Raw genomic sequence first — 15,674 nt, forward strand, 5'->3', positions numbered from 1 at the left:
ATATTCACTACCACCCATTGCAGCTCCACTTCTTTTTATTCCGTCATATAAAGAAGATTAGACCAGAATCTCTCCGCACCCTGTTACGTTCACAGACACTCAAAAATGTCTGCAACGACCGTCAACATTTTTTCTGCGAAACTTCAGCAGGGCTTATGGCTTAAATTGGATAGTCAGGCATTAGAGATTGGGGAGAAGCTTGGTCATCTGTTGAAGCGCTAAGTCAAACTGCTGCTCCTCTACATTGAATATAGTTAAGGCATATATTTTGCACGTTCAAAATCATATCTATTATTTATCCTCTCAGTCAAATCAATATTATTTTGCTGTATCTGAAGACATTTTTTAAAATATTTTTTCCTATTCTCTGCCTGACAAGTTTTTAACTCTGTGCTCAGTAGTTGTATTTTCTCAGTTGAGTATCTGGATTAATTATTGTTGTTTGTTCTTAAAACAGTGGTAAATTAATTCATTATTTTTTTTATCTATTGATTTCTAGGTCATGTGTCTTTGCTCTTGACTTGAATGAATATCCAGTTTCAACACAGCTACTAGCTTTTTTGAGAGTCTTCTGCATGACAGAGGGTAAGAAATGTCATTTGTTGTTCTGCACCAAACAATATGGAACATTCTGATGGGGTCTGAATTAATTTTAGACAATAGTCATAATTTAGCACAAGAGTCTGATTTATAGCAAATTACCGTGCTTAATTCATACAAACTCATTTTAATGAGTAGTCTACAAAGACGAGTTGGAAATGGCTTCGGGTAAGGTAGGGGCCTTCGTGGAAAGCAATTTTTTTCAAGCCTTGTCACCCGCTCCATCGAGGGTTACAATTTTTTTATTTGTTCGGTGTCCGTGCACTATAGGTCCAAGGGACTCTGTGGTAACTTTGCAATTCTTACAATTCATGTAATATTTATTTTGATTGTTTTGACTGAAATATAGGAAAATCACCCATTATAGCTTACCAAGTACATCACCATAAATCAGCGGTGTGGAAACTATTTTACAACGGGCCACAGTGGATTCAGGTTTTCATTCCAACCCATAACGAAGTGACTTTTTTTTATTCGACCGGAGGTCGTTGATAGGCAGGATTCTGTAAGTGTCTGCGCCCATCTGCGCGTCGTAAAATTCATGAATGGCTGGTCACTAGATGACGTCACTAGATGACAAATGTCCCGAGATTGTCCGCACCCCCAGCTGCGTCACTACGGCATCGTATTGACGATCAACAGAACTCTTACATTGTTAGGATTCTGTAAGTGTCTGCGCTCCATTTGCACGTCGTAAAATTAATGAATGGTTCTTTCAATTGGTTCGTTTTTAGTGGTTTATGGTTCTTTTTAGGAATTTGGAATCTTAATCACGGGAGTACAAAAATATATTTTTAATATTGCAGCTTTACGAAAAATATTTACAAAAATATTTGTCTACGTAATTCTACGCGATTTTCCCACTTAAAAAAGCATACGATGAAAATAGTCGCAAAATAAAATAAAAAAGCTGATTGACCCCCTCCGGTCGATTATGCTTACTATGTTACCTTTAAAAAATATATATTTTATTTTATCGATAAGGATTTTAGTATTGGTCCATATATAAAGCACACTGGATTATGAGGAGCCTTGTCTATTTTCGAGAAAATATAACACTTTTATGTGCGCCTTATAGTCGTGAAGAAATGGTATTTCATATTTTAAGAAAAATACAAATACACTTGGGAGAAGTCCGTTTCTCGATCATTACCCGAATTCACCTTATTTGCGTGTCTGGTCTGAAAAAGGAAGAACAAATCATTATCGTCCAACTCATAATTGGAATAATCCTGCACATCAATGTTATCACCAGTAGGCTGTCTAAGTAGCAGATGTAATTCTTGGAATTTGGAATTTGTTAGAGCAATTGCACTTCAAACAACAACAATAATCGACAACAAACATTAACGTTTTATCATTCCTTTAGAATTTAATTTTTCACCCTTTTTATTGCTCGCTGCTGGTTCTTATCTGTTTGGATTTCACTTGCCCTTCTGCAGTGCTGGTTGATGGACGTTTTGAAAAAAATAACTATCCAAAGACGATTGCCTTTGATTACTTTTAATAATGTTTCTGTAATGCAACAGACAAACTTTGTCAAAGTGGGCGATCGCACGACTCATGAACACACATGTTCTAGATGTTTCTTTCACACCTGGAGAACACGGGAAGCACGCTGAGAATTGTGTTTTTTGACCTCTCCAGTGCGTTTAACACCATTCAGCCTTTCCTACTGGGAGGGAAACTGGAAGAGGCTGGAGTAAGGAACCACCTAGCCGCATGGACCATCTACTTCCTCACTGACAGACCACAATATGTCAGACTCCAGGACTGTACGTCTGATGGGGTAGCTTGCAGCATGGGGGCCCCACAAGGCACAGTGCTTTCCCCACTCCTCTTCTCCTTCCCACATCAGACTTCAAACATAATACAGACACCTGTCACCTCCAGAAGTTCTCTAACGACACCGCTATTGTTGGACGAGTGACGGACGGGAACGACCTGGATTACAGGAGAGTCATCCCAGCCTTTGTTGACTGGTGTAGGCAACACCACCTCTACATCAACACCAGTAAGACAAAGGAAATTGTCAGCGACTTTCAGAGGAATCCTCAACAGACAACTCAGGTGAACATCCAGGGTACAGATGTTGAAATTGTGTAGAATTTTAAGTACCTGGGTGTTCACCTCAACGACAAACTCGACTCGTCCACAAATATAGATGCCCTATACAAAAGGGGCCAGAGCCGCCTCTACCTACTGAGGAGTCTACGGCCCTTTGGAGTGTGCAGGACACTACTGAGGATTTTCTACGACACTTTGGTGGCATATACAGTGTTTAATACAGCGGTCTGTTATAATGATCGGACATAGGCTTTGTCTTCATCATCAACAACAAAAGCCTAATTGTCATAATACCAGAACTGCGTATGTTGGAGATGCGGGAGCATGGAGAGGGACAGGAACAGGCTGAATAAGCTGGTCAGGAGGGCCAGCTTTGTTCTGGGCTGCTTATATATTTATATATGTATTTATGAACTTAGTCATTACCTATCTATTTATGTCTTAAATGCCTTTCTTATTTCTGAATCCTCACCCTCTTGTTACTGTGACAACACAATTCTCCGAATACGGGATGAATAATGTTTTCCAATCCAATCTATGAAGACAGAAAGTTTATGAAATATCTCTAGCATTTCTTTGATTTTTATTTTTCACTCCCACCTCGTCTGCATTCTCGTTGCATTCCCCGTAGTGTCGAGTGTTCCATTAACTCTTGAGTTTGTTTTCATGCCCCCTACACCACTTGGTCATCCACGCTAAACACTTCTTTTCATTTGCCCTGGTAATTTTCTTGGAAGGCACGATGATAAAGACAGAAGCAGCTGCTGTATCAACACTTGGAAAAACTCAACAAAAATCACACCGTCAGAAGTACGTGAAGATGATTAGCGGTCAAAACAGAAAGAATCTTGAAACAATGGTTGTTGTGAGACAGCCGATAGAGAGCTTCCAGCGTGAGAATCAATGCATCCGCAACAATATTTTCAAAATAAAATCACGGATAACAAATGCATGTACTTTGGGGGGGTTTCGTAACTTGGATATTTTTCCTGTCTCGTGGCACTCATTTGCATATATAAATGTTCGTAACTTGGAAATTTTGCTCCTATAGGCATGCGTAAGTAGATAAGGATGAGTTTTAATTCTGATTGAAGGTTTTGTGGTCGATCATTAAAATATCAGCCTTGTTAACTGCGTAATGTGTATCTCGTGCTATTATTTTATCCAGAGACTTGGTGATTTGGGTATGAAAAAAACAGACCGCTCGGGACACACTTCCTGGTTGTACTGCTCACACGACTTCCTTTTTGAATTTGTTCACGTGCAGGCAACAACCTTTTGGAATATGCAGTGAAATACCACGCATGATAATTTTTCTTAAGATTTTTGCATCAAAGTAACACATTTGTGCTCCGTATTAGAACCATGAATATGGAGGTAAAAATTGTGAATAAAGGCAGCATCTTATACGAAATATATCTTAAAATTCAAAGATTTTAATTCGATTTTAAGGGTAAGGCTAATACGTGGAGGCGGTCAATGTGAGAAAATACGGTATGTATTGTCCATTAAATAAATCTAACTCAACTCAAATGAGGTGGGGAGTATTTGAACTCATTGGTTAAGCTATATCACGGCTAACTATTTTAGTTTTTTGTTTTGTTTTCTTTGGTTCTGTTGTTGGTTTCAGTAGTACTCGGTAAGATGCATGGAATATGTAAAATGCCAGATTTATGAATGCCGATTGACAAAAAAAATTAACAGTTTGATCAAGAGGTGGTGGCCGCAAAAGTGTTCGCCACCAATAGTCTTCGGTTTAAAACCCTATACATTCAATAATTTCGGATCAGAGGAGGCACACGGAGTCGGCTTGATGAGATTTTCAAAGACTTCAGCTGAAGGAGGGGTCAGAGTAGCCAGCGCTGGGAGATGTGTCCATCCCCCAGCCTGACCAGTTCGAATCCCTGGCTACCCCCAACAGTGGAGTTAGTTTTATTAACAAAGGGTCATGTCACCTAGGTACAAACTTTAAGCGGGAAGAGGTGAACAAAGAATTGGGGGTGTCGTGATAGATGACACCCCCCTAACTAAAAGGTGTCATGATGGAAGTTTCCACTAGGTCATGCAAAATTCTATTCTAGTAACTACACTATATAAACCAAACACATACAGAATAATAGGCATCAAATACATTCAACACACTTCACAAATAGAATCAGCACTAAAATTGTTTGTTTATTGTTTAATAAAGGGCTCGCTTTTCTTTTAAGGCCGGAGGTGAGATTGAAACTCTAGACTTGAGAACTGTAATGCAAACATTCTCAGTAACACATTGCAGTAGTATCAGATTTAAAATGTATACAGTAATTAAAAGAAAATGTAACACAAAATTATAAATTAAGAACTCTCACATGAAAACATTCTTACCTGTTTAATTTTTGCTACAAAGTCAGGAGTCTTAAGCCATGCATTAGATTTGGCCCTTTTTTATGAGTTGGATAATTCACTCTTAGACTTCTGGTTTTATGTTTTATCACAGAGGAACTGAAAGACTACCTTGTGGAAGACTCCCTCAATAAGATCTTAAACCTGAGTAACCGTGAGTTCCCAGTTAGCTGGGAGAATGAAATCAAAATTTGGACTTTCCTGAAGACCAGAATTGCTCTACTTCTCAAGAACTACAGAACTACTTCTGAGGTCAGAATTGTATTTTTCAATGCTCATTATAAGTAGTCCCCTCAGGTGTACGAGGATTTATCTGATTGGGGGGAAGGTGTGGACTTGGGTCGGGGGATCTTATACGTCAGAGAGCAAATTTTGGATACACAGATTGAATTTTTTCCCCATGGACATATAAATGAACGCCCCAATTTTAAAAACTATGGAGCACATTCATGAAATAAGGACGTAAAAAACATCTGCAAAATGATGAACTGTATTTTCACACCTATAGGGCGCGCTTAAAAGTCTAAAACTTCCTCTAAAATGGACCGGGCGCCCAATTAGTCGGTGCACCTTGTTTAAGGGCTAAATTCAAAATTTTGTATGACCCTTGACTGACTGGTTTCATTTCTTGCCGACACGCTACTTATTGCGATCAACCCAGCGGACCTTCACCCTAAAAAATGGCCTCCCCACGTATTCCAAGCATTATGCTAAATCCTTTAATTCAGGGGTCTCAAACTCAATTTACCTGGGGGCCGCTAGAGGCAGAGTCTGGGTGAGATCAGGCCGCATCAGGATTTGGCTTGGGGGAGGAAGCAGTAGAGCTTGAAAATGCTCATCAGTAAGTCTGGACTTGTACTTGGACTTATTGAAGTTCAAGGTGGAGAAGAGCTTCTCGCACAAGTATGTCCCCACCAAAAAGGCACATGGTCCGCGTGAACATTCACCAACAATTCACATTGACCAAGCTTGTCTGCTTCTCCACTCACCTCGCCGAACTTGACTTTGAGTGCAGAGTTGCACTGCAGGTCAATGAGCTCCATTTGAAGCTCAGGAGGGGCATCTTGCACATCAAAGGAGAAAGGGCCCTCAAAAATTTGAAATGTGGCTTTGTGTGTCTTGAAGTCTGCAAATCTGTGATCAAATTCCTCATGTAGCTTCGAAATGGTCTCAACATACTTCTCACCACTGAATGGTGTGCCTGCATCCACGAGAGCCTTGCATGCTGGGAAATGGCAAAGGTTTGTCTGAGAGAGCTGGGCTTTCCATAACACAAGTTTAGTGAAGAATGCTCTCACGTTGTCATAGGCAACACTGACAAGTTGCCCCTGGCCTTGTAGCTTCTTGTTCAGTACATTAAGCTCATGTGTGATATCAGCAAGAAAAGCTAAGTCCATGAGCCATTTGGGATCACTTGGCATGGGAACTGCAACACCGTCTATCTCCATGAAGCCTTTTACTTCTGCTCTCAACTCAAAAAATCTCTTCAACACGTTTCCCCTGCTGAGCCAACGTACCTCAGTGAAGTAGAGCACATCCCCATATTCTGACTCCATTTCCTCTATAAAAGCACCGGACCTTCTGCACTTTAAGCCCCTGCATCTAATTTGGTTAATGCATTTCACAACGACAGACATCATGTTGTCAAACTTCAGGCATCTTCTCCAAAGGGCCTGCTGATGGATAATGTAATGCGGAGCCATGGCCTCCTCCACACCCTCCTCTTCCAGTTTTTTAACAAGTGCTACTAGTCCATTTTCCTACCTGTCATTGATGGGGCTCCGTCGGTTGTTATTTCAACAAAGCTTGAAAACATGTATTGTGGTAGTTATAATGGGGGTGATCCTACTTCAAGGTTTTTCGTTTATCGTGGCCATGTCTGGTCTTCATTAACAGCAATATTCGAGGAATTGCTGTAGTAAAGTATACAGATTTTGATAAACTATGTAAGCAAATGTAAATAAATATGAAAAAAAGAAATGATTAAGCCATTAAAGTGAATAAGATATTTTCCAAAAGGATGGAATTGCGAGTTTGAAATTGAGGGGCAAGAATGCATGTGAACGTACAACAATAATTTACAATCATGTTTCGCACACGGAGAAACATTTTTACAAACAACTATGTGACAAATCAACCAAACACTCACCACGAGCCAGAGCTGAAAAAGTGCACAGAAAGGGGGCTTTTGGTCAAAGGGTGTTACTCATACTCTGCCGTTGGCCTCTAACCTAGTCGGGATGGCTTTGGCTCCTGACTAGAGCTATATGTCGGGTCGAGCTGGCACGTCGCTTCCCGTTGGACCTGGTGACTGCTACCTTGCACAAGCCAGCTCTCGTCCACCTGTGTTGAGCTGACTTTGGGTCTGACATTATGGAGACTCAGCTTCAAGCTAGCGAATGGGAGGCCAGTGAGATTTTGGACCAATGGGAAAGAAACATGGACACGACAATTTAAGAAATAAAAAAAATACACGAGGTGTTTTTAAGTTTTGGGGGATGTTGATTCCGTTTGTTTCTTAACTTGAATTATTTTTTTCGTATCTTGGAAAAAAGGTTTCCCACCAATGCTTTATACAGCCATAGTTCCACTTACGAATGCTTTACATCAGTGGTCTCAAACCGGTTCCACATAGGGCCGCAGTGGGTCCTGGTTTTTGTTCCAACCGATCCAGTGCCGACCTTTTAACCAATCAGGTGTTTTTAAAATAAGTAGCACCTGAATCTAATTAACTGATTGCACTTGCAAAAGTTATCCTTGTTGAGTTGGAATGAAAACCTGCACCCACTGCGGCCCTTTGAGGACCGGTTTGAGACCACTGCTTTACTTGTATCAATATATAAATATAATGTACCGTATTTTCACACTTATAAAATGCACTGTCTGATAGGGCGCAGTCTCAGTTACAGGTATATTTTCAGTTTTTTTGTCAATACATAGGGCTCCTCGTTTGAAAAGGCGCTAGCAGGACACTAGGATCGATTATGCTATGCCAGCCGGTAGTGTATGTTATGCTATCTGCTTGCATATGTTATGCTAGCTGCTAGTGTTAGACTAATAATTTTAGCACCCAACTTCAATTCCTTAACTCTGTCGTGTCCCGTCTAACAATGGAGGGTGTTCAGCATCGGAGGAGACAAACCAGGGTTGAGTGAGTTAACCACAGATGATTTACTCCTGACAAATCGATCCATACAGAGCTCCGGGTCTCCCTCCCAAAGAATAAGCCCGCTGAGTGTTGCTGTACCCAGCGGAGGGTGAGAAAGACATCGCCCAGACCCTCATTTACCCAGTTATAGTATTACAAAAATGCATATTCATTCGCTGATTGACAATAAGATGCGGACTGGTCCACGACTGCCGAGAGGGGTATCTTCTTCGGACTTCACACTCTCCATCCTCATCACATCATCATGAATCCACATCATCCAGACCTCTGTCTCTGCTTGTCCTTTGAAGTCCAGACCATCTGTCTCCTTATCAGTGTGAATTCAACCTCAAAAAAAGAATCTCAGACAGAGCCATTTGTTCATTGCAATTGAGGTAAGAACAAAAGTTTAATCCTACAGTAGTAGTATCAAAATGAAACCCCTACAATAAAATGAATGAGTAAAATAAGTCATATTCTTATTTAGCCGCCAGCGTGTTTTTTTAAGACAACACGAGCAAAATTAAGTTTGATAATGCTTCATTGAGGTAAAAGGTACACTCTGATACAAAGAGTTTCATCGTTCAACACGCTAGGCTTCACTGTCAGTCAGAGTTGTTTATTCCTGGAATTTGATTCCAGTTTTGGCGAAAGCTCGAACAACAGTGCTGGCCGACACTTGAGCCCAGTTATCCACAATTCATTATAACTCGCGACATGCAACAATCCCAAGCCTTTGATTCTCCTCGTTGTTATATCCTCATCGACAATTCATTCCAAATTGTCACGCAACTCGTCTGACGCTGCCTTCCTAATCTACTATGTTGGTCATCCATTAGCAATTCGTTAGCAAAGCTGTTAAATTTTGTTCAATCCATGGCTTCAGTCCATTTTCCAAGGGTTCACATTCACGTTGTGTTGTCATTTACGTTAGGCATTTCTTCTGTATAGCTCTAATATGCTGTTTGTTTCCGTGTTTTTGAGGTTTAAAAGCGCTCCGAGCACACGAAAGTCAAATGCCTTACCACTCTTCATGTTTTGAATTTATTTACCGTAATACATGGAAGGCGCACGGACGCTATTTTTAAAGTGAACGCCCGCTGGGTTGATCGCAATAAGTAGCGTGCCGGCAAGAAATAAAACCAGTCACTCTAGCGGTCAGGGCCATACGAAAATTGAATTTAGCGCACAGACAAGGCACACCGACCGATTGGGCGCATCGACCATTTTAGACAAAATTTTAGACTTTTAGGTGCGCCCTATAGGTGTGAAGATACGGTATTTATTTACTCACAGGGAAACACTTAAAAGTCTGGCTTTCTGACGTGATAGTTCAAAGGGGAATGCCCGTGCCCATATTTTGCCCTGTTCTACATATGAAATTTTTGAGTTACCAAAAATGTTCTGGAACCAATTAATTTTGTCAGTAGATGTACGACTATTAGCAATGCTCCTATCCGTACTCAGTTAGTGTACATTTATCGTGCACTTAGGATTGCTTCACGCCCCTTTGCCTCACAAATGTTCCTTCTTCTAAGAATGACACTATTCTAATAATGATGGTATGTCTCTATTGTTTCGGAGAATGATGACAATTGTCAGGAAGTTCTTGATATGGCAAAGAAAGGAAAGACTTATAGTGGCATCACTTTTACTAAGATAGCAAAGATAATAAGACTATAAAACTGATGGAAAATATGGTACTTACTTTAAGGGTTTGGAGGGCTGCAGTGGGTGCTGACTTTTAGACCAACTAAATCAAAGTCAAAGCGATTCCGCTGATGGCCGCGGTGGGTCCTGGTTTTAGTTTCAACTGATCCAGTGCCAACTGTTTAACCATTGAGGTGTCTTCTAAAATAAGATTACACTTGCAAAGGGTATCTTGTTTAGTTGGAATGAAAGCATACACCCACTGTGGCTCTTTGATGACGAGTTTGACACCCCTAATTCAGTTTCTTCAATCAAAAAGTGGGGGCTGCATCGGTTGTAACAAAGATCGCCCACCTCTGATTTATAGAGTAGTATTACAGATTTTGGACTGAATCATGGTCATCCCACGTAAAATATGCTTCTATTTACAAAAACATCCAGATTACAAATTCATAATTCATAAATACATAATTTTGATAGTGGATGTACCACTGTAATGTTCAAAACCGCATTTTCTAATTTACACACTGCTTTGATTTCTGGTTTTGGCGTTAAAATTAGCAAAAACATCTTTGATCAGGATTTCTGGGGTGCGCTAAATATCGTAATGATTGTGATGATTAGAATGAATGTTTTTCAAAAACGTCTGATGTTTATTTCAGGAGGACAGCGCCATGCTACAGCAACCGGATCTATCTCCCTGTGCCCGTGTGGCAATCCACTTGCGCCTAGCAGAAAAGCAGATCTTGCTAAAATCATTGGCCAGTGGACAAGCGCAACACGTGCATTTTGAAAAAAAACAGGCAGAGGGCACACCTTTGCCTTGTTTAGGCTTTGGCCATGTTGGTTTTACTTCATGTAAGGTTTCTAATTTGAATGATTCTGATCATCTAGGAAAAAGTGGAAATGTACAAAGAGGGCTAGGGGTTTGAGCTGAAGTACTGTATTGCTGAATGGAAGTGAAGGAAATTTATAGTGTGCAACAAATAGTGGTTCAGTTTAGAATTAAGATTATTCAGTTCAAAATTTGCAACACAGAATGATAAACAACCTGCAAATATCATCAAATCCATAAAAATCAAAAGCCAACATTGGGTGAAGAAATGAATTCCATTGAAATTGCCACAGTCCATGGTATCTATCTGGTTGAGATTGTTTTCTTTCTTTTATGTTCTGACATCTGACAATGAATTAAAGCATACATTGCTCAGGAAATAACCAGGTCAATCAATGGATGAAAGAATTGTGAATCTACTATCAAAAAAGGTCCTATGTGGTAACTTGATCCCATCAAACACACCAGAAGAAGACAGGAAATAATCATATTTAAGAATAAATTGTTTGTTCTGGGAAGAGGAGAACCGCTTTTCTATTAGTCCTTATTTAGCATGACTTATGTGTTTGTGTGCATGGTTCAGTTTAGCATAAATATGATTCAGTTCTAAATTTGCAACACAGAATGATAAACAACTTGCAAATCTCATTAAATCCATAAAAATGTAAAGCCAACATTGGGTGAATAAATTCCATTAAAATTGCCACAGTCCATGGTATCTATTCTAGTTGAGATTGTTTTCTTTCTTTTATATTCTGCCGTCTTACAATGACTTAAAGCATATAATGCTCAGGAAATCACCAGGTCAATCAATGGATGAAAGAATTGTGAAGCTACTATCTAATGGGGTCCTATGTGGCAACTTAATCCCATCAAACATACACCAGAAAGAGACAGGAAATAATAATATTTAAGAAAAAAATGTTTCTTCTGGGAAGAGGAGAACCGCTTTTCTATTATATTATATTATATTTCCTTATTCAGCGTAATTTATGTGTTTGTGTGCGTGCGTGCATGCATGTGTGCGTCCGTGCATGCGTGCGTGTGTGTGTGGGTTAAGATTTATTTCCTACGTTTGTCCAAACCATGCAACATAGAGAATTTAATTTTTTTATTGGTGGCCAGAAACATCTGTCGGATCCTAGTAGTCGAGTGATTGACCTTCTCTAAGTGTGTAAACTCAAAATAGAAGTGAGATGTATAATATTGTCAAAACAAATAAAAGTTTGAAAGTCATGTGCAGTTCAAGGTATTTTGAATTTTCTTTCTTTAGTTCACTCCAAGCAGTCCAAGATCCAAGGCTTTTGTTACGGCTGGCAGCCTGGACACACCAGTAGGAGGTGTTTTATCTCCAGCTCTGGCTCCACCCCTGTGACCGAGCCCTGCCCAGGCCAAACACAGCTGTAATTAATTCCCCAATCATCCCTCCTGCCCTTATTTAAAGCCTTTTCAGTAGTCAGTTCAGCCCTTGCCTTTTACCTTCCCTTCTTGCCCTGGCCCTTGCCTTGCTGAGTTGCAGGCTTGTGAGTACGTTACTCCATGTTATATTTTGTATGTGGTGTTAATGATTTTGGGTTGCATAGGGGGACTTGAGATAAGTTTAGACACCCATGGGTATACATATAGTTTGTGCATTTAGACACAGTTATTCCCCTGTCTAGATTATATTACATCAGTTTAACAGTGGCATCCTTCGGTCTTATTTCCTGTATTTTGTGGGTGTTCATTTGGACACCTGTCTGGGAGGGGGTTTTACCGTGTTTATTTGAGGGTGCCACTTTAATATCTCGTGCTTCCCCTATGTTATCCCGTAGTCTGTTTTGTTGACTTTATTGTAAATAAAAATAACTGAAGGCTACTTGCAGTGTGTGTCCGAAGCCATCTTTGACCGAACCTGTCTGCTGTGATAGTTGCGACTCCCTGGTACATCTTACCCCAGGGGGAGTCGTAACAAGTGGGGGCTCATCCGGGATCTCATTAAGATCTGTTATCACAGCAGCAGTTTGGTCATTGGTGGTACGGACTGCATGTGCAGTAGGCCGGTGAAGGCAAGGGCCCCTGTCTAGATGGAGAAAGATAAGGTAGGCAGGGATGGTGTCACCTTGAATGTAAAGGCTCTAGTTATAAACCCCAGGGCTCGTTTAAAAGGAAAACCAGAGGGATATGGTGCTGTATCTATTGGGGAAAATGCCCCCATTGCTCTAAAGATATTACGTATGCAAAATGAGGCTAGGGATAGGGAGTATGCTCATCAGCTGGCCCTCAAGAAAATGGAGTTTGATTTGCAGTATGCTCATCAGCTGGCCCTCAAGAAAATGGAGTTTGAGATTGAACTAAAAAGGCGGGAGATTGAACTCTCAAAGAGTTCTAATATGGTAGAAAGTAGGGGGTTTAAAGTTAGTGAAAACCTTCCGCTTGTACAGCCTTTCAGTGAGACGAACGTCGAGGCGTGGTTTGGTGTGTTTGAACGGATAGCACTGTCCAATAAATGGCCAGAAGAGGGCTGGGCTCTAGTCTTACAAAGGAAACTGACAGGGAAAGGCCTTGAAGCTTTAAGTACACTGTCGATAGAAGACAGGTTGGTATATGATAAGGTAGCTAGAGCAGTGTTGCGCGTTTACGGACTGGTGCCTGAGACGTACCGCCAAAGGTTCAGAAATCACAAATTAAAGCCTGGACAGGCCGTGGCTGAGTTTGGCCATGAGAAAGAAAAAGCTTTGGAGCTTGAGCGTGTAGAGAAAGCACGTGTAGCTCAAGAACGACTTGAGAAAGAAAAAGCTTTGGAGCTTGAGCGTGTAGAGAAAGCACGTGTAGCTCAAGAATGGCTTGCAAAAGAAAAAGCTTTGGAGTTAGAGCGTGTAGAGAAAGCACGTGTGGAGCAAGAATGGCTTGCGAGAGAAAAAGCTTTGGAGTTTGCACGTCTAGAGAAAGCACGTCTTGAGCAAGAACGGCTTGAGAAAGAAAGAGTTTTGGAATTTAAGAGGCAAGAGAGAGAAAAAGCTTTGGAGTTTGCACGTCTAGAGAAAGCACGGCTTGAGAAAGAAAGAGTTTTGGAATCTAAGAGGCAAGAGAGAGAAAAAGCTTTGGAGTTTGCACGTTTAGAGAAAGCACGTCTTGAGCAAGAACGGCTTGAGAAAGAAAGAGTTTTGGAATTTAAGAGGCAAGAGAAAGAAAAAGCCTTGGAGCAAGATCGACTAGAAAGAGAAAAGGCCTTAGAGCAAGATCGACTAGAAAGAGAAAAGGCCTTGAAAGCAGAGCGAAAAGAAAAAGAACTGATTGAAAGAGAAAATATTTTGGAGCAGGAAAATTTAGAAAGAAAAAAATTGGAGCAAGAGCGGCTTGAAAAAGAACAAAGCAAGAAGAAAATGTCCGCCGCGGAGATCAGCCTGCAGAAAGCACCCCAAGTTTCGGTGCCGAGGCCACGCAAAGTACTCCTGTCGCCCCTGGAGCCGCCAGTCGCACCCGTGCCGAAGCCACTAACCAGGCTTCCGGTGCCGGCCGGCCTTCCAGGCACAGTTCTTTCTAGCACTGTTCTGCCCAGCACCGTTCTGGCCAGCGACTGCCCGCCCAGAAGTGGTAGCAATGCTCCGGCGCCCCTGGATGATGGTGCCGGCGACTGCAAGAGCGGCAAAGCTCTGGCACCCCTGGACGAGGGAGTTGGCGACCCTCCAAGCAACCAGGGTAAGGTGCCTGACCGTTCTAAAATTCTAGTGTCTCCTAAAGGAAGGGGGCTTGGCCAAGACTTAAAGGACTGGCACGGACGCCCGCCAGACCGGCCAGGCATTGTCATCGGCTGGCGCGGACGCCCGCCGGACCGACCTCTTCCTCGTCTCGTTTCTGGCTGGCATGGACGCCCGCCAGATCGGCCACGGCTCATCACCGGCCGGCACGGACGCCCGCCAGACCGGCCAGGCATTGTCATCGGCTGGCGCGGACGCCCGCCGGACCGACCTCTTCCTCGTCTCGTTTCTGGCTGGCATGGACGCCCGCCAGATCGGCCACGGCTCATCACCGGCCGGCGCGGACGCCCGCCAGACCGGCCACGCATTGTCATCGGCTGGCGCGGACGCCCGCCAGACCGACCACTTCCTCGTCTCATTTCTGGCTGGCATGGACGCCCGCCAGATCGGCCACGGTTCATCACCGGCCGGCGCGGACGCCCGCCAGACCGGCCACGCCTTGTCATCGGCTGGCGCGGACGCCCACCGGACAATGCCCTATCTCAAGTTTAGGAGAGTTTTAACAGGAGTGTATTGATTGATTGGGGCAGGTTGGTGGTTCGGTTTCGTCAACAGGTTGACTCTTGAGGGGGGAGGTGTTACGGCTGGCAGCCTGGACACACCAGTAGGAGGTGTTTTATCTCCAGCTCTGGCTCCACCCCTGTGACCGAGCCCTGCCCAGGCCAAACACAGCTGTAATTAATTCCCCAATCATCCCTCCTGCCCTTATTTAAAGCCTTTTCAGTAGTCAGTTCAGCCCTTGCCTTTTACCTTCCCTTCTTGCCCTGGCCCTTGCCTTGCTGAGTTGCAGGCTTGTGAGTACGTTACTCCATGTTATATTTTGTATGTGGTGTTAATGATTTTGGGTTGCATAGGGGGACTTGAGATAAGTTTAGACACCCATGGGTATACATATAGTTTGTGCATTTAGACACAGTTATTCCCCTGTCTAGATTATATTACATCAGTTTAACAGTGGCATCCTTCGGTCTTATTTCCTGTATTTTGTGGGTGTTCATTTGGACACCTGTCTGGGAGGGGGTTTTACCGTGTTTATTTGAGGGTGCCACTTTAATATCTCGTGCTTCCCCTATGTTATCCCGTAGTCTGTTTTGTTGACTTTATTGTAAATAAAAATAACTGAAGGCTACTTGCAGTGTGTGTCCGAACTCATCTTTGACCGAACCTGTCTGCTGTGATAGTTGCGACTCTCTGGTATATCATACCCCAGGGGGAGTCGTAACAGCTTTGGTGTTTAGTCTGCCTAAAG

The 15,674-nt window shown here is 42.3% G+C and overlaps 1 protein-coding gene across 3 annotated transcripts in view; it reads left to right on the forward strand.

Moving 5' to 3' along the window:
• Positions 1 to 11,921, forward strand: part of setd3 (SET domain containing 3, actin histidine methyltransferase) — a 48,973-nt gene extending 37,052 nt beyond the window's left edge. For 2 of the 3 annotated variants that reach the window (XM_077731417.1, XM_077731418.1), the window contains exons 11-13: positions 500 to 585; positions 5,147 to 5,304; positions 10,513 to 11,921. In XM_077731417.1, the coding sequence (XP_077587543.1) occupies positions 500 to 585; positions 5,147 to 5,304; positions 10,513 to 10,782 (514 nt within the window). In that variant the 3' untranslated portion in view covers positions 10,783 to 11,921. Of the gene's footprint in view, positions 1 to 499; positions 586 to 2,247; positions 3,673 to 5,146; positions 5,305 to 10,512 lie in introns of those variants that run through there. The other variant, XM_077731419.1, reaches the window with a different exon arrangement.
• Positions 11,922 to 15,674: the final 3,753 nt, after the last annotated feature.

This window comes from Stigmatopora nigra, chromosome 13 (genome assembly GCF_051989575.1).
Source record: "Stigmatopora nigra isolate UIUO_SnigA chromosome 13, RoL_Snig_1.1, whole genome shotgun sequence".
NCBI classification, from domain to species: domain Eukaryota; kingdom Metazoa; phylum Chordata; class Actinopteri; order Syngnathiformes; family Syngnathidae; genus Stigmatopora; species Stigmatopora nigra.